At 47.3% G+C, this 19,426-nt stretch overlaps 1 protein-coding gene across 1 annotated transcript in view; it reads left to right on the top strand.

Annotated features, from left to right (window-relative positions):
- The first annotated feature begins 7,558 nt into the window (after positions 1-7,558).
- Positions 7,559-19,426, top strand: part of COL27A1 (collagen type XXVII alpha 1 chain) — a 342,023-nt gene continuing 330,155 nt past the window's right edge. The window contains exon 1 of the mRNA XM_054997267.1: positions 7,559-7,889. Coding sequence (XP_054853242.1) covers positions 7,834-7,889 — 56 coding nt within the window. The 5' untranslated portion in view covers positions 7,559-7,833. The remainder of the gene's footprint in view (positions 7,890-19,426) is intronic.

Here is a 19,426-nt window from a genome sequence, read left to right as displayed (position 1 = left end):
ACCGGGGAAGGCAATGGCAAACCACCCTGTAACAAAAATCTGCCAAGAAAAGTTGCGATGCAGCATCCCCTCATGGGTCAGTAATGACTCGGTGCTTGCTCGTCATCACGCAGGGGCGGGAGGCGTGCCGCCTTCGCAGCAAGCCGGCTGCCCAAGTGCCTGGTGCACCGTGGAGCTGGCAGCAGTGTCCCAGGTGTGCGCTGGGGTGGCAGGTTTGCCACGCGGGTGGCTGAGCGCAGGGTTGAGAGGTCCTGCACGCGCGGCAAGCCAGCTGCCCCATTGGCGGGGCAGCCGAGGGCCTCCCAACCCTGCGCTCAGCCTCACGCGTGGCAACCCGTGGCGTGCTCCCAGCGTCTGGCAGCCGCACCTGGCATCCCTTCTTTGTCGGCGCTGGGGGCAGGCTACCCCCCCCTGCCCCACCTGATCCGGCCCTGCTCTAGTGTCACGCGCAGCTTGACTCTTACAGTGGAAGATATTTTGAAGCAGGTTGAGCAGATGGGAAACAAATACGTAATGTGATGCAGGCAGCAGTAGATCCATAGGAACAGTCCAGCATCCTGATGCTATGGAAACTGTTTTTCTTGGACAGAAGCCTTTCTTAAAGCAACCTTCCCACCAAGCTCCAAACTTATATTGAGTATCTTTCTTCTCTGGGCATTTCAGCTTCAGAATTTGCTTTTCTTAGCTCCCCCTCACCCAAGGAGGAAGGGTGGGACCCAAATTCCAGTGGCTTTGAGTAGCCGCAAGTCATCAAAGGCCATTGACCAGGTCCCCGTGTTGTGCCTCGCCAACCCCAAGCCATGCAGATTCTCAACAGTGAACGCCATTTGGCATAATCTGTGATTAAATCTCAGTTTAGACTGAAATGACAAATGAAAGATGGCAGAGGATGCCTCACTAGAAATGCTCCAGCCAGTCTTTCAGAGGGAGAAATCTCATTGTCTGTATCTTGAGTCTGGCTCACATCATCCAATCGTGGCATTAATTTCTGCTGTTGCATCTCATGCTATGCACACCCAAGCGGGTATACATTTTTGTGAGAACGACTGACCACAGTGAAATTTCATGGCTGGGAATGTTACTTGGCAGGCAGTAAAGTGCTTTTCTGTTATCTGCCATCTCTACTGAAAAGGACATGGGTGCATCAGCCGTTGGCATTGTTGGGCAATTGCCAAAGACTCTGTGGCAATGGGAAGGATCACTGTTGTGCAGTAGATGAGATTGCAGCCTGCCCCCTCTTTCTGGTTGGCTGCATGGGGCTCCCTTGGGAGGGGTGAGTCTCCCAACCCCCCAACCCCCAAATAAAAGTGTAATATAGAGATACAGACAGATAACTTGTCAAGGACTCCTGAAAAATCAACCCTGAAAAAGGATCTCAAGAAGGTGTTAAGAAAGATATTTCTCATCTCAGAGCTCTGGACAGCCTGGGTCCCTCATACAGTCCATGTTGAGCTAGATAAGTCAATGATATAGGGCAGCTTCATATGTCATTAGACTAGCTGGCTGTTTTTTTCACATGCAGGTAGAAATAAATTCTGTTTTTCCAGTCACCTTGCCTGATGAATTGCTCTGTGTAAATCAAAAACTTACATCCAGTATTTTTTTTTGATACCTCTCTGTTGATGAGGCTGATTCTGGGAAGTTTATGCCAGCTTTTGAGCTCAAGAGTACTCTTTGCCAGACAGGTTGCCTTATTCACTTTGTTCTTCGTACCAACTTTTTTTCACAGGGTCTAAAATGGGCTGCTCTTAGAGGAAAACAGTATATGGGCTTGCTGAATCTAACAAGCACCTTCTTAGTTTCTTCACATCCTGCATCCGCCATGGCACTCATGCGAAGTCAAAACTTTCAAGAGCAATTTGGTAATTGGTGTGGTCCCATTTTAGGGGGAAGTTTGTAAGCTCAAGGAAATTACTAAGGGAAAGGAAGTGGGGTACAAGACAGGCAGAAAGTGGCGATACTTGGGCTTGTTACCACAGGCGTAAAAATATTTTCAGTTCTGAAAGCAATATTTTCACAATTATCTGTACATAGATGTTTGTCAGAGATTTGTGTAAAGTGCAAGTTGTAGTGGTCTTAAAGTGGAAATATTGCAGATGGTTTTTTAAAGAAAGTTTTAAAAATCAATTTCCAAACACAACAGAGACAGTGACTTATTTATTCACTTATACCCCACTTTTCTTCCCAAAGCAGCTTACATCATTCTTCTCTCCTCTATTTTTTTCCTCACAACAAGCCCTGTGAGGTAGCTTAGGCTGAGAGTTTGTGAGTGGCTGGAGGTCACCTGCCCGGAGCCCGCTGACATGGAGAGGGCAGAGTATAAATCCAATAAATTAAAATTAAATTCTATAGCAGAGCAGAGATTCGAATCTGGGTCTCCAAGATTCTAGTTCAACACTCTAACCACTACATCACACTGGCCTTCTCAATCTGAAACTTTAATACCCATTTTCAAAATACCTCTTATCCACCACAATCGTTTAAGATAGTTTCAGGATATAGCCATATTGGTCTGCAGTAGAATAGCAGGACTAACATGGCTACCTACCTACACATCATTATTAACTAATCCTGTTTTAAAATCCATTAATCTTTCAAAAGATTACCATTTTCTTATACAGCAAGATTGCTCACTTAATTATAAAATCAAAATTCTTTCAACAATGTTTAAATTTCCTTGGTGTGCTTTCATTAACTTACCTCAGAAATTCATAAATTTGTCCCAGTTAGGAGATGGTGCAGATGTCATTAGATCAGATGGTCCTAGGTGCAAATTGTGCCAGAGGCTACTAGGCCCACATGGCCCTTCCCATGAGGTTCAACTTCTTGCTCATTCTCCAATGCAATATATGGCATAATCTGTCAGCAGTGCCCTTCTGATGTCTAGGACAGGACAAACTTGCCGTACTCGGAGCAAAGTAATAAACGGAAGCAAACTTAACATTTTAAAAAATGGCATCGTTCAGGTTCCAGTGTGGGGATATTTCAGTTTACTGGGACACACGGTAGCTAGCTAAAAGTCACCATTCTTTCAAAAGGAAACTCCAAGGAGAAACTACTGAATGACAATCTGTCCATATGTTTGATTGTATCAGCTAGGAGTTAATTTCTATTTATTTATTTACTTCATTTATTACCTGCCTTTCTTCCTAACGGGGTCCCAAAGCAGCGCATATTGTACTCCTCTATTTTATCCTCACAACAACCCTGTGAGGTAGGTTTGGCTGAGAATGTGTGACTGGCCCAAGGTCACCCAGTGAGCTCCCGTGGCAGAGCAGGGATTCAAACCTGGGTCTCCCAGATCATAGTACAACACTCTTAACTGCTACACCACACTGGCAGATATCTTTTTTAGGTACAACCAGCACTAAACTGCTGAACCAAACGGTTCACTTATCACCAGTATGTAACATGAGAGTCAGTTTGGTGTAGTGGTTAAGAGCGCGGGACTCTAATCTGGAGAGACGAGTTTGATTCCCCACTCCTCCGCTTGAAGCCAGCTGGGTGGCCTTGGGTCAGTCACAGCTCTCTCAGAGCTCTCTCAGCTTCACCCACCTCACAGGGTCATTGTTGTTGTGGGGATAATAATAACATACTTTGTAAACCCCTCTGAGTGGGTGTTAAGTTGTCCTGAAGGGCGGTATATAAATCAAATGTTGTTGTTATTATTATTACCTGTTATGGCTGTTATGAACAGTCACTGTAACTTTTAGACTTTGCATAGACAGACCACCACAATCCCTCTCATATTTCATGCAGGGGTGGATCTACTATGAAACTAATGAAGCTTAAGCTCTAGGGCCCCTAATCCTGAAGGGGCCCTGAAGCAATTTTTTTTTAATGAGTGAATTTTTCAACAAAATTGGAGTTTTTTAAAGTGTTTGTTATTAAAATAAGGCTATTTTAGTGACAGAATCAACATAAGCCAATGGGCTGAAGTACTTCACATTGAATATGCGCTAATACCCGTTTCACATGGCCTCAAAAGGTCCCTGTATTTGGTCAAATTCCAAAATTTTCTTGGAGGCTTGCAGCATCCGAACCCCCAGCTGTATGGGCTCCCTGAGCTCCCAGAATCTATTCATAGCCTACATTTTGGCAGCTCGATCCTCAAATCCTTTGTTGGTGCATGACTTAATAGTTCTACTGCTCATCTGAGATGCAGTGGTTAACATATTTTTTTTAATTGTGGTGATCTGCTATGAAACAACCCCACTGAAGAAGATAACAGCGGTTACCCAGACCTCATTGCTGGTGGAAAGGGGCTCAATGTATGGCCCATTTTCAAGGGCTCCACCCCACCGCCCCGTTCTCCGCCATTTGGGCCTCGAGGTCCTTGCGAGGGTAGCAAGGCCCTTTGGACCTTCTTGGATGTTGTCTTTAGTTCTGTCTTTAAGGTGCCACTCCACTCCTTTTGGGGGCTGACCGTGGAATGTGGCTCTCCTTAGGGCTGTGACCTTAATGTTCCCTGGAGGCCTATTCCTCAGTAGCCTCCACCCTGCCATCTTCTTTTTTTTGGAGGGTGGCAGGGCCGTATTATCCATAAGGCTGACTAGGCCGAAGCCTAGGGACTAGGGGCCCGCCAATTTTTTTTTGCTGAGGCACACCCTCACGTAAATTACAATTCATTGATTCTCTCATATCACCTTTACGAATAAGATAATTAACTGCTTCCTTATTGAAGTGAAACAAATTGTCTCTTATATTAAAACAATTATCCCTAAATTATATATATTTTTAATAAATAATAAAAATTTCATTCACTTCAAAGTATTACAGTATTAAACAATTATACCCCCAAAATGTGCTTTCCTGAAGAGTTCTATTTGTGAAATAAAAATAATTTAAAGATTGTGAATAGAATTCCTCAGGAGACCCTCAAAATGGATCTAGGGCAGGGGTGGGCAAATTGCGGCCCGTGGGCCACATGCGGCCCGCTACAATGTTTTTTGTGGCCCGCCAAGACAGTAGAAAAGTGTGATAGGGTACATTTGTCTCATTAAACTGATTCTAAAATTAAATGTGCTTGCAGCTATAAATGATATGAAATTAGCACAATAAATAAATTGAATAAAACTACCACTATTTTATTTAATTTATATTTATTGATTTTTATGATACAATTTATACCTTTTCTGAAATGCAAAGTTAACTAATGAATGCAATCATTTTAAAAGGTGTGGCCCTCCGCTAACCTCCACTCCCACAATGTGGCCCCCGAGCCAAAACAATTGCCCACCCCTGATCTAGGGCTATGTACTGTGGTCTAGTACCTACCGTACCAGGGTCAGGCCGTCAGCTGTAGTGGGGTGAAAGACTGAAGTGCCGGAGGGGCCCCGAAATACCTGAAGGCCTAGGGGCCCGGCCATGGGTCAATGCGGCCCTGGAGGGTGGTGGCAGTGGTAGCAGAAATCAAGACAGAGGAACGACCCTGCCTTCTCTTCAGCGGATGCATCTTGTCCAACGAATTTACCAGCTCCTTGGTCATTCCACAGCACTGGCTGTGAACTCTGCCCTCTGGAGGCCAGACCACAAGCTCCCATTAGCGAAAGGCTTCCTGAAACCAGACACCTGCCTTGCCAGAGCCAAAAAGCAAAGTCCCGGCAGCTATTTAAAAGGACAAGGACAGCCTTGTCCGGGACACCTCTCCACAGCATCTATTCCTGCCCCCCCCGCACACCTCACTCTCCATATCCTTGCAAGCATCTGCATCTCTTCATCCATTCCCCCCTCTGGACTGACTGCTGGGACATCACTGAAGCCTCCGACGCCACCTGCATGGATCCAGGGATCAAGGACTATACTGGGATGGGGAGAGAGTTGCCGGCACTTCTGCTGTGAGAGGGGATGTTGGATTTCTCAGGCTTCTGCTCCCAAGTTTTTCCTCCGTTCAGGAATCTAATTGTCATGTGAAAAAAACAAACCTCTTTTAATCACCAGAGAGCAGATCAAAGCTCCTCTTGAGATGCTTTTTACCTGGCTGCGGAATAAGTGAGTGCTACTAAAATGGAGTTTGGGGGATGGGAATGGGAATGGGGTGTGTGTGTGTGTTTAGTAACTGCAGAATGGACCTTTGATCAAGGGACAGCAAAGTAGGATCCAAATGTCTTTCAATAGCTGTTATTCCCTTAAAATTACTGAGGGCTTTTTGAATTACTTGGCGGGAGGGCATTCCCCTTGGGCAATTCCTGCAATTCTATCATGCCCCTTTGCAAAACATCTCTTCTTGTTTGAGTGCCTTCTGCTTTAAGTGGGGAGTTTAACAGGTGTGGTCACCTATGTGTAATGTGTGGGGAGAACTTTTTTTTTTAGCACCAAGTTAGTTCTTTTCATATTCCCCTCAGTAGGATTGTAATCCTGATGAGAAACCACTAGAATCTATTCCTGTGCATGGTGTATAAGTCTTGGTTAGTTTCTTGGGGGTTTACCCTCAAGTAAATGGGCAGAGGATTGCAGGCTTTCCCAGTGATCCAGTGGATTATCCTGTTCCATTGCACTGATTAATCTCAAATGTCTTCTCTAGTTTCATTTGTTAGTGCCAAAAGATCTACAGTTCTCGGAAGCCACCCAAGGCTTTGCTTTAGATGTCTGGAGGAGAATTCCTTTTCTCTTCCTCGCCTGGTCTGAAAGTTGCATGTTCTGGAAAGAAAGACAAAAGAGGACTGGTTGATCATTTTGGGTGGAGGTCTCTGCAATCCCTTCCCTCTCCCTCCCTCCCATAACTGCACTTTTACACAATTCACGGTGTTTCTTCAAAGGCTAAAGGAGAGCCAAGCTTTGGTCCTCTCCCTGATAATTACCTACAGGAATCCCATTTACAAGCCTGTACCTTCCACCTCCAAATTGCTTCTCCAAATTGCTCCTCTAAATCCATTTTATAGAACGATGGAAAAGCCCTACCAAAAAGCAACAGAGAAAAAAAAATTAAAGCTAACTATTTCCAGTGCTTTACGGCTAATATCGACCATTTCAGATAGATAGCCATGTTAGCTTGCAGCAGGACAATAAAATGTGAGATCTGTGGCATCTTAGGGACTAGCAACATTGGTTCAGTTTAATTTAGGCTGGAATGATGGTTGTTAGATTTTAAAGTGCTGCTAGACCCATGCTTAATTCTTGAAGATCTGGGTGCAGGTCACCCCCCCCCTTTAAACTGCTGTTTGACAGCAGACTTAGGGATAAAATAAAACCAATATAACTCCTCCCCCCCCCCGTTTCCTCGATTTCTGTCCTCTTCAAAGAACTAAGTGCATCGCTTCTACCGAACAGTAGAGGGCAGCAAAGAGCAACCTCAGGCGGCAGCTCCTTGCTCCTACTTCTTTCTTTTTAAAATTTTCCAAATTTTCCTTTCTCCTCTTTCAAAGTCCAGAGCAGAGTTTCGGGTGGCGGAAGAACAAGCATGCTATATTTGCAAATAGAGAACTCCAGTCGTGCTCTCCGCCTTCATGCAATGGTAGAAAAGGACCTGCATCGGGGTTGAAGGAGCGAGGGGCGAGCAAAGGCATTTTCGGCTACTTTCAATGCTCTTAAGGATATTCATAATTTGAAAGTAGACGGGTCGCTGGGTGGAAAGAAGGCGAGAAGTCATGCGGGAGCGCCGCTGCCCACCGTGCTCTGTCTGTTCCCCCCCTTCCTTTCCCCCCCAAGGTATTTGCGATCGGAGACTTAAATGGGATTAAAAAGTCCTTGCCAGCGGGGGAAGAAGGGACTCCGGAGAAGAGAGCGGAGCTCGTAACGCCGACGGGGGAGGTCGCAAGGGAAGGATGCCCCCCCAGGCCAGCCTCCCTTCTCCGGCTTTCTGATGGATCCCCGCGAAACAATGCAGTAAACGGGATGAAGGCGGAATTGGGACCGGTTTCCAGACTCAGCGCAGTTGCCTCGAGCAGGGGGTGAGTGCGGAGCCCCTCCAAGGCTGGCTGCGGGGGGGTGGCTGGAAAGAGCCGGGGGGGGGCGAGATCTGGGCGAGGAGCAAGAGGAGGCGCAGGACCTGGAGGTGGGGAGGGCCGGCTGGGGGAGGCGAGGGCTGGGGAGGCGGGCTGAGCTCTGGCCCACGGCAAAGTTTTCAGGTAGGGCTGGAGGGGCGAGAGAGGGCTGGGGAGGGGGGCAGAGCTCAGGTGGGGGGGAGGTGCTTTGGAAAACAAGGAACGGGAGAGAATCTGGGTTGAGGATGTGGAAATCTTCCTCCTGGGGCCAGAGAGGAAGGAAGGACTCCTGTCCAGTTTCCAGAGATGGCTCTGTGTGGATGGGGTTGGGCCCCCAGTTCTGGGGGGTGGGGGGAGTTGGAAGAGCGTTTCTTCTCTCTCTCCCTCCAGGATTTGGGAAAAAAACCCAGCATGGAAACAGTTCTGAACATATTTCAGAAACACTCTTCCTTTTTAAAAAGCAACCCAGTCCTTTGCTACATGGAAAGTTTCCTTCCCACACCCCCTCTTCTATTCTTCGGGTTAAGCCGACTGGCGGCCTTATCGGTGATGGTTTGTAGGCGCTCCCTTGATTGAAGCGTGCTCTGGGGATTCACGGAGAGGGGGGAGGCAAGCCCTGGGCACTGAGGCTGCCATCCGAACCAGGCAGCCTGCTGAGTCAACAGGGGAAGTCTCGGGTGTCTCCAGGCAAGAGGAGGAGGAGGAGGAGGAGATGGATTGGGGGTGCAGAAAGACAACTGCACAAGGCAACTTTGGAGCATCCTCCGGTGGCAGGGCATACGCTTTGTGTGCAAAAGGACCCAATCGGAGGTGCCCCTTGGGAAGACGTGTGGGCAGCCGCTGCTTGTCTGTGTGTAGCCAGTCATGTTGACATGATCTCCTCCTCTCTGATTGAGCTCGGTGGCAGAACACGTTTTTTTATGCAGAATGTACCTGATCTGCTCCCTCGCACCTCCAATTAGAAGGACGTCAGGTAACAAGACTGAGAAGGGACTTTTTAGGAGAGTTGCTCAGACTGGACGATGCTGAGGAACTTTGGAGACCAACAAGATCTTGAGAGTCAAAGCTCTCTTCTTCAGACTCTGAAGCATACACTCTGAAAATCTTGTCGGTCTCTAATGCACCACTGGATTCGAATCCTGCTGTTCTGCTGCAGACCAACATGGTTACCCACATAACTATGGACTGTGCCGAGCATCCATAAATCTGAGACAGCTGCATACGTGTGCGTTTTGTGCCCACAACTTCATCGTGTAACTGTGAACCACTTTTTTCAAAGCCTACCGCTTGCTGCCGCTTCTTCTGCAGAAAGGGACCCCTGTTTGAGTCTCTGTTCCTTCTCCTTTTTCTTTCGTCAAATGTGGAAACATTTCCGTTTTGCCCAGACTTGGCTTCAGCATGTCTGGAAGCTTTGATGAGGATGGCCCCTCCTTTTGCCCTGGCCTTTCTTCTTGAGTGGGGTGTTGCCTTTGCAAGGGGAAACACCTGCCCGCCTTTTAGCAGGCTGTGAATGGGAGAGGCAGGCGGCAGCTGTCCGAAAGAGAGGTGGGAGGGGCCTGAGAATGGGAAAGGTCTCCAAGATCTAGGAAGGAGGGGGCAGAACAGACAACTACTGTCCCCTCTATTGATCCTCTATGTAGGGTTTTTTCCTTGCTCGTTTTTCTCCATTTTTTAGCCAAAAATTGGCTTCCCAAAGCCAATTTAAACCAGTATAAATATCAGTTAAAACTTCTGCTCCAAGGGAGAGAGTGAGGCATCTGAGCATGACAGAAGGGCAGCCTCTTCTCCTTTGCCTTTGTTGATGGCATTTGTTAACTGGGGGATAACTGGCTTGGAGACAGAACCATATCCTGGCATGATGCAGAGATACCCAATAGTCACTGGGAGCTGAATACAGGCATGACAGAGGGTTGCCAATCACTCTCCTCCTTCTCATCTTTTGATGGCTTGGTTGTCTGACTATGGGGCAGGCCCTCCTTGGGCAGGGAGCCCCTTTTCAGGCTGGATTCCAAGATCCTGAACGAGGTTCTGCCTTCCTCCCCCATCAGCCTCCTCCGTGGGTAGGATAAATGCCCCATGGCAGAGGGACCTTTCCTTTGGGTTGGTGAAGTGGCTGCACCCATGATGCCTGGCCACCCCGATGCGGTTTGATGGCCCCCTCCCCCAAAGTGCTGCTTTGTTCTTTCAATTTTCTTTTTGGCATGGTTGTAGGAAGGCGTCAGAGAGAATCTGTTCTGCTCCTTACTTCAGCTTTGGGATTTATGGCCCTGATCTGCACATTCGTGCACACAGTGGATGCATGAGTAGGACTGCATGCGCAGCTCGTCTGTGGAGTGGGCAATGTGCAGGACTGGGGAACTCCAAAACGTAGTGTGAGTTTAGAGGGGAAGGCAGGGGAAGCGAGTGGAGGAAGATTTAGAAACTCAGACCTGAAGGAGGCCAGCAAAACTGCCCATCTCTAATAACTGTATGAAAGAGTCTGAGCAGATGTAGCTTGGGGTGTGTGTGTGTGTGGCTTAGGTTGAAATTTCCACAACTGTTCAGGGTCTCTGCTAGCCTCTTTTGCTTCTTGTAAGGATGTCGTTTTACATGGGATGGATAAATGGCTGGTTGCAGATTGCATAAGGCCACAGATGCTGGCCCTATGGCTTCTTCTGCAGTGAATTCCCCTTCGTCTCTTGGAGAATGTCTGCAGATCAGAGCAGAGCACCTGCAGCATAGGTAGAAAGCTCCACGTTTAGTCCCAGGCTTCTCTGCTGAAAGGGCCTGGGGTTCTAGGAAAGGCCTTCCTCTGTCTGACACCCTGCTGGGCTGCGGCAAGATCAGAGGAGGCCAGCGGAAGGCAGCTTTTATTTTGGGCCCAAGTGCCGAAAGAAGTGCAGTGTCTTTTGGTGAAGTTTCTGACGGGCAGAGGCAAGGGTTGGGACCCCATTCTCTTTGTGGGGGTGGGGTTTCCCTCAGTCCCAGCCTCTGCCCCCACCTCATACCTGACCAGGGGAGGGGAAGGCGCTGAAATGGGTCTGTGCTCTCTGGAGCACTTCTGAGAGCCAGTTTGCTGTAGCGGTTAAGAGCGGCGGGACTCTGATCGAGAGAACCGGTTTGATTCCCCCCACTCCTCCGCTTGAAGCCAGCTGGGTGGCCTGGGGTCAGTCACAGCTCTCTCAGAGCTCTCTCGGCCCCACGCACCTCACAGGGCAATTGTTGTGGGGATAATAATAACATACTTTGTAAACTGCTCTGAGTAGGTGTTACGTTGTCCTGAAGGGTGGTATATAAATAAAATGTTACTATTGTTGTTGTTATTATTCCTCCTCATGCTGGCCCCACACATGACCCATTCTGCATTGTGCTGAGAATGATGTGAGGTAAGTCCTCCTAGTACACCCTCTCGTCCCCTAGTTTCAAGCCTTGGGGGGGGGGGTGGCAAACCTAGATGAGGATCAGACATGCTGAGAAGAAGCCCAGTCCCAGAATTGCTGCCAGTATCTCAAGGAACTGCCTTGGACTTGGTCAGTGGCTGTGTGAGTCTAGGAGTCCATAATGGTCACAAGCCAAGCGTGTTGCCTTCTCCCATACCACCGACACCAGCAGTGCCAGGGAGATCTCCCCTGAGTGCCAATCAAAACAGCATGAGTGTGCTCCTGTCTGCAGCATGTGTGCCTGCCCACTAGAGTGGACTACAGAGCTCGGTGGACCAGTGGGTTGACCACACACGAACACGTGGAACTGCCTTATACTGAATAAGACTATTGGTTCATCAAGCTCAGTCCCATCAACTCAGGCTGGCGGTGGCGCTCCAGAGACTCGGGAAAGGTCTTTCACATCAGCTCCTACCTGATCCTTTTTAACTGGAGGTGCTGGGGATTGAACCTGGGACCTTCTGCATGCCAAGCAGATGCTTTGCCATTGAGCCACAACCCGTCCACATAATCTTAGCATTCAGCACGAAAAAGTGCTCCCTGTGCAAGGAGGCCCGTCCCTCAGTCAGAGGGCTGCATCAAAGGAATGGAAAGATTGGCAAACCTCTCTCGTGCCGAGGGTTGCCAGCTCCAGGTTGGGAAATCAACAACAACAACAACAACAACGTTCAATTTATATACTGCCCTTCAGGACTACTTAATGCCCACTCAAAGTGGTTTACAAAGTATGTTATTATTATCCTCACAACAAAACACCCTGTGAGGTGGGTGGGGCTGAGAGAGCTCCAGAGAATTGTGACTAGCCCAAGGTCACCCAGCTGGCTTTAAGTGGAGGAGTGAGGAATCAAACCCAGCTCTCCAAATTAGAGTCCTGCGCTCCTAACCACTACACCAAACTGGCTCTCAGAGTTTGGGGACAGAGCCTGGAGAAGACGGGGCTTGGGGAGGGAAGGGACCACAGTAGGGTATAATGCCATAGATTTTACCCTCGTAAGCAGTCCTTTTCTCTAGGGGAACTGATCTTTGTGGCCTGGAGATCGGTTGTAAATGTGGTAGATCGCCAGCCACCACCTGAAGGTTGGAAACCGTACTCGTGCCTGAATTCATCTTCCCGATACCGTTAATGGGCCCATCAGAAGAATGGTAGAAAGCAGTCAAGTATCCCTGCATCATAACACCGTTTCTTTTATTGGGAAGGGGCTATGTCTCAGTAGTACAACACTTGTTTTATACGCTGAAGGTCCCAGCTTCCTCAGTTGAAGACTCTCGGGTAACAGTTCATGGGAAAGTTCTTTTTCTGCCTGAGAGCCAAGCTACAAGTGATGCCTGACACAGGTTGGACACTTGTCAGCTTCCCTCAAGTTTTGATGGGAATGTAGGCATCCTGGTCTTGCAGCTTGGCTCTCCGACTGCTGTCCAATGGACTTTTCAACTGTCACTTGTCCAACATTCTGCCAAGCTGCCTACATTTCCCATCAAAACTTGAGGGAAGCTGACAAGTGTCCAACCTGTGTCAGGTGTCACTTGTAGTTTGGCTCTGAGTCCCTGGAGAACCACGGCTTGTTTGAGTGAAGTCCCAGAGAGAAGTTGCTTGTCCCTGCTTGCGAGTTCCATTTCCTCCAGAGATGCCTATAAATCAATCCCTCTCTCCAGTCTTCACAACATTTTTGGGTGGTGGTGGTGGTTGGGACTGTATTAAGATGGGTGGGCCTTTTTACTGGTCACAAAAGATTTGGTTAATCAACCAGTCATATATTGGTCAAGTATTATTTTTTTTAAAAAAAACATTCACTTTATTACAACTGCAAGAAAAAATTAACCCTAATTTATAGGGTTAATATATGTGTTAATTACAAAAGGAAATCATTAACTGTTGTGCAAACAATGAAATTATCTTTCCAACAATCGTAATGAATCGTTATTAACATTTAACAATGTTGGGTAAGGTATCTGTAGATGACGCTGAAGAAGGGGTTATTTTTGTTTGTTTGTTTTTTGGCTTTTATCCCGGAAGCACCAGGGTCGGCCTACAGTTACAAAATGTTTTTAAAAATGAAATTAAAAACAGAAATAGAGCAAAGTAACAGGAACTATAGAAAGACCAAAGTAAGTGTTTACAGGCAGTTCTATTAAGTTGGGGGCTGGCTGGTAGGAGAAACTACTTCACTCCTGGAGTTGCCCCCAGAGTAGAGGGCAATTTACCCTCCATCCATTCCCTGTGAACAGTACTCTTACAGTGCAATTCTGAGCAGAGTTACTCCAGTCTAAGCCCATTGAAATCAATCCCTTCTTCCATTTTATCCTCACAACAACCTGTGAGGTAGGTTAAGCTGAGAGAGATTGACTGGCCCAAGATCACTCAGCGAGCTTTGTGGTAGAGTAGGGACTGGAGTTGAACTCCAGCCCAGTGCTTTAACTACCACACCACACTGGCTTTCTAATGACACCAGAATGAAATTAAAAAGGGAACCTACCAATCTGCATAGCGGCATTCTTGGCTCCAAGGGAATATATGGCAATACTTCACAAGGGTCAGTTATTCAGGTAGTTGGCAATACTTGATGGTCATTTGGCTGTCATGTCAATCTTCTCTCTCCTCATTAAAGGCTGACAAAAGTTTTTATCCTACCCTTACTCCGAGAAGGTCAGGGAAGTACAAATGCTTATGCCCACATTTTTGTTTCTAATAACATCACGAGGTTGGTAAGGCTGGGAGAAATAAGTGGCCTGAGGTCACTGAGAGCTAAACTACATGAGATGAATTACACAAGGACACTCAAGGGAAGGGAGACGCAATGTTAGCTAGAAAGCCGAGTTTGAATTTTATTCTCTCTACAGACTGGGCAAAGATCGCTCCTCAGAGGGGTTGTTAATTTCACCTCTCTACAGAGTGAGCAAAGATCCCTCCTCAGAGAGGTTGTTAATTTCACCTCTCTACAGAGTGGGCAAAGATCCCTCCTCAGAGAGGTTGTTAATTTCACCTCTCTACAGAGTGGGCAAAGATCCCTCCTCAGAGAGGTTGTTAATTTCACCTCTCTACAGAGTGGGCAAAGATCCCTCCTCAGAGAGGTTGTTAATTTCACCTCTCTACAGAGTGGGCAAAGATCCCTCCTCAGAGGGGTTGTTAATTTCACCTCTCTACAGAGTGGGCAAAGATCCCTCCTCAGAGAGGTTGTTAATTTCACCTCTCTACAGAGTGGGCAAAGATCCCTCCTCAGAGGGGTTGTTAATTTCACCTCTCTACAGAGTGGGCAAAGATCCCTCCTCAGAGAGGTTGTTAATTTCACCTCTCTACAGAGTGGGCAAAGATCCCTCCTCAGAGAGGTTGTTAATTTCACCTCTCTACAGAGTGGGCAAAGATCCCTCCTCAGAGGGGTTGTTAATTTCACCTCTCTACAGAGTAGGCAAAGATTGCTACTCAGAGGGTTTGTTAATTTCACTTCTCTACAGAGCCTGCAAAGATGGCTCTTCAAAGTGTTTGTTAATTTCACCTCTGCAGAGAGTTTATTAATAATTGACAGAGCCTTCAGGGAGGTAGTTAGGAAATTAACAAACCCTCTGAGGAGTAAAATCAAAAAGAGTCCAGTAGCACCTTTAAGACTAACCAATTTTATTGCAGCATAAGCTTTCGAGAATCAAGTTCTCTTCGTCAGATGCATGATACAAACTGGTCAAATACAGAAGAGGAGGGGGGAGAGGGGAGAGAAGGAGAGGAGGGACAAGATGCAATTAGGGTGGAGGCAACCAAAACATTCCTTTGCTAGTAAATGTAAACATCTCCTTTTGGTGTGTAGTCAGTTTGCCGTGTTAGTTTGCAGCAGTAAAAGCATCCAATTTCTATGTAGTATAAGCCCTTGATAACCACAGCTCTCCCTGCCAGATGCATCTGACAAAGAGAACTGTGGTCCCCGAAAGCCCACACGAGGCGTCACTGGGCTCCCCCAGACCACGCCGCTGTAAAGGAAATCTGTTACTTGTGATAATGTGATAACCATTCATAGTCTCTATTCAGTCCCAGCTTGACAGCGTCAAATTTGCATATGAATTCCAATTCAGCAGCCTCTCGTTGGATTTTGTTTTTGAAAGGTTTCTGTTGAACCACAGCGATCTTTAAGTCTTTGGTGGAATGTCCTGGTAGATTGAAGTGTTCTCCCACTGGTTTTTGGACGTTTCCATTTCTAATGTCAGATTTGTGTCCATTTATTCTTTTGCTTAGAGGTTGGCTGGTTTGTCCAATGTACAGAGCAGAAGGACATTGCTGGCACATGAGGGCATGTATCAGATTGGAGGATGAGCAGCTGTAAGAGCCAGAGACAGTGTAGTTGATGCCATTGGGTCCTGTAATTGTATTCCCTGGGTAGATATAAGGGCAGAGCTGGCATCTGGATCTGTTGCAGGGCCTGGTACCTGTGCTGGTGACTCTGCTGGCCGATTCATGATTGTGTGTGAGAAGTCGTTTAAGGTTGGGGGGCTGTCTGTAGGCAAGGAAAGGTCTTCCACCCAGGGCTTCTGAGAGAGAGGTATCATTTTCCAGGATGGGTTGTAGCTCACTGATGATATGTTGGATGGGTTTGAGCTGGGAGCTATAGGTGACAACCAGTGGTGTTCTGTTGTTAGTTCCTTTAGGTTTGTCCTGGAGCAGACTGTTTCTGGGTACTAGTCTGGCCCTGTTGATTTGTTTCTTCACTTCATTTGGTGGGTACTGTAGTCTCAAAAATGCTTGTTGTAAATCTCTTAAGTGTGAGTCTCGGTCGAGGGCATTGGAGCAGATACGGTTGTAATGTAAGGCTTGGCTGTAGACAATAGACCGAGTGGTATGTTTAGGGTGGTAGCTGGAGGCATGTAGATATGAGTATCGGTCTGTTGGTTTCCGGTATAAGGTGGTATTTATTCGTCCATTATGTAGTTGTACAGTGGTGTCCAGGAAGTTTACCTGTTGTGTAGAGTGGTCCAGGCTTAGGTTGATAGTAGGGTGAAGTTATTGAAGTCCTGATGAAATCTCTCAAGGGCTTCCTTCCCATGGGTCCAAATGATGAAGATGTCATCCAGGAATCTTAAGTATAGTAGTGGTTCCAGTGGATGGGAACTGAGGAAGCGTTGCTCCAAGTCCGCCATGAATATGTTAGCATATTGTGGTGCCATGCGTGTGCCCATGGCTGTGCCATTAACCTGTAGATATAAGTTGTCACCAAATTCGAAGTAATTGTGAGTGAGTACGAAGTGACAAAGTTCAGTGGCGAGGTGTGCTGTGGTTTTGTCCTGGATGATATTCCGTATGGCTTGCAGTCCATCTGCATGTGGGATATTGGTGTACAAGGCCTCCACATCCATGGTTGCTAGGATGGTGTCATCTGGTAGGTTGTCAATGGACTGTATTTTCCTGAGGAAGTCAGTGGTGTCCCGTAAATAGCTGGGTGTGCTGGTGGCATAGGGCCTGAGGATAGAGTCCATGTATCCCGAGACTCCTACTGTGATGGTGCATTTTCCTGAAACAATCGGGCGTCCTGGGTTACCCGCTTTGTGGATTTTGGGTAGTAGGTAGAATCTTCCTGGCCGTGGTTCCTGGGGTGTGTCCGTATGGATGCATTCTGGTATGTCCATGGGGAGTGTTTTTAATATTTTATTGAGTTCCCTTTTGTATTGCTCCGTGGGGTCAGAAGGTAGTATTTTATAGAATGTTGTGTTGGAGAGTTGTCTTTCTGCTTCTTGTATATAATTATGTTTGTCCATGATGACAACTGCTCCGCCTTTGTCAGCTTCCTTGATTACGATGCCAGAATTATTTTGGAGGCTGTTTATGGCCTCTCTTTCTCCACGGCTGAGGTTCTGCTTTAGGTGTTGTTGTTTGTCAATTATCTCAGCCTGAGTACGTCTACGGAAGCATTCAATGTAAAAGTCCAATGAGGAGTTGCGGCCCTCAGGAGTGATCATTGCTGACTCTGTAGAGAGAAGTAAAATTAAATCTATGCTTCCCGGCTAACATTGCGTCTCCCTTCACTTGAGCATCCTCATGTAATTCGTCTCATGTAGTTTAGCATCCAGTGAGCTCCATGGGGGATCTGAACCCAAGTTTCCTGGGGTCTAGTCTGCCCTGAGGACCCTCCCTCCCCCCAAGAGTTCCCTGCAATGTGTGAAATATCACAGGATTCTTAGAGAGACTGACCTTGCCAAAATGAGGAATGCAGGCTCCTTTAAGGCTCAGATACTACTACACACATGCTTCACCACTGATGTCTGGTCAGTTTTGAAATAAAGGGAAGAAATCAGCAGGTTCCCAGAAGATCTGATAGAGGTCAGGCCCCAAGCTGTCAGGTTTAGGATTCTGGGAGAGCCTGTCATCAGTTCAACGAAGCCAGAAGCAGCAAGTGCGGTCCAGGGCAGGCAAGGGTCCCATTCCATGAGCCGCAACTGAAGATCGGAAGTGGGAAACGTAGGCCAAAACAGCCCGGAGGTCGCGTTCCAGAAGCAGCAGCAGCTGAACTTATAAAGAGCCAGAAGCAAGAAGAGCAATCCAGGGGCAGGCAATTGATGCCCAGTTGGTCAGTGGACATGTCGTGGGTGGGAGCTGCTTGTTGGGAGATGGTATCCTGGCAGGTGACCCTCTCTGCAGTTTTCAAGGAGATGCCCATTACAGGGTGAAGAAAGTGGTGGTGGTGGTGGTAGCGGTGCAGGTAGGGGGTGTCTGTATGTGAGAGGGAGAGTAAACCCTCATTGCGGACCTTCTGCTGAATTATTTTGTCAGAAATGGCTCTTTCTTGCCATTTGCTGGGGATCTAGGAACCTCTGCATCGGCTCCTCGTCACTCCTTGCATCAACTTTGCTATTTTTGGTCTTCTTCTCCGCCTTTGACTGTGGTGTCTCAGGCATGGCGGACAACAAAACGTTTCTCTGGTTTTTACGTTTTCGTCAATTGTCTTGCTTCTCTGCCATTTGCTTTGTAGATTTGTTTCAATTGTGTATGTGCAGGGTATGATATTTGTATGCAAGTGATGCAGCGGTTGTTCAAAAGTGGCATGAAAACAGAGATATCGTAAGTTTGACTTGGGCAAGAGAGAAGCAAAATTAAAATGATGATTTGTTTTCCTGGTGGAATCGGCATGGATGAGAAATCTGCAATCATCCCGAAAGCAGAATACTTGGATATATATGCAGCTGGTAGGGTAGACATACTTATTTATAAATCCTGTAAACACTCTCTTCACAAGACTGTGCGATCTAACAACCAAAATATGACCTGAAGGAAAAAAACTGAAGATGTTAGAAAGCTGTCCCCCATGCTTCAGGGGACTTCAGACAAACATCTTTGTGCCTGTTTTTCCACCTCTGGTTTGGCCTGGATTTTGCATCCCAAAGTGAATTCTGAGATGATCGAGAGTTTCCTGTAAAACTGTGGTGTCAACCCCAGCTTGCCATAGCAAAGTGGTCACTTCTGGGCATGAGACAGAAAGCTTAATGGCTTGTGGGGATTAGTTTAAGGCAGATACTGCAAGGCGGGGTGCGTGTGTGCGCAATGACTCAAGTCTGGATCTCATGGAGAATGGGGGAGGGATTTTGCTGATCTCCTTCGGGTCTGCAGACTTCCAGCTCCCCATAAGCCATTGCTGGGAGTTCCCAGTCCCCTAGGAGCAGAATTTTGGGGGCATTTGGGGCTGTAGTGGGAGGAAATGGAAAGGTCATACTCCATAGACCGAAATTCTTTCCATCCACAAAGTCCTCTGTAGGATCCAACTCTCTGAACTTCACAGGGGCAACAGTGATGCGTATTCGTCCCCAGGTGGACAGCTTCCCTGATCTAAATCACTTACTGGGAAATAGACACTGGGGTGCTTTTGTAGCAATAACCTGTGAGGAAGAAAGGGCCAAGCTCTCTCCTCCACTGCTCCTCTGACTAGATTCAGAGCGCCCCCCCCCCCCCGGACATGGAGGCACTAGGGGTGCAGGAGCCAGCTAGCCATCCCATCATCATACCTGGGTCCAACACCAGATGATGATCATCTGCCCTCCTGTGCTATCTATGGGGTGATGACAGAGAGGGCAGGAAGCCGCTGGGCATTCCTTTATCATGCCTGGATGCAGCTCATCTGA

This window comes from Eublepharis macularius, chromosome 14 (assembly GCF_028583425.1).
Source record: "Eublepharis macularius isolate TG4126 chromosome 14, MPM_Emac_v1.0, whole genome shotgun sequence".
Classification (NCBI taxonomy): domain Eukaryota; kingdom Metazoa; phylum Chordata; class Lepidosauria; order Squamata; family Eublepharidae; genus Eublepharis; species Eublepharis macularius.
This window is presented reverse-complemented; position numbering and strand designations above follow the sequence as displayed.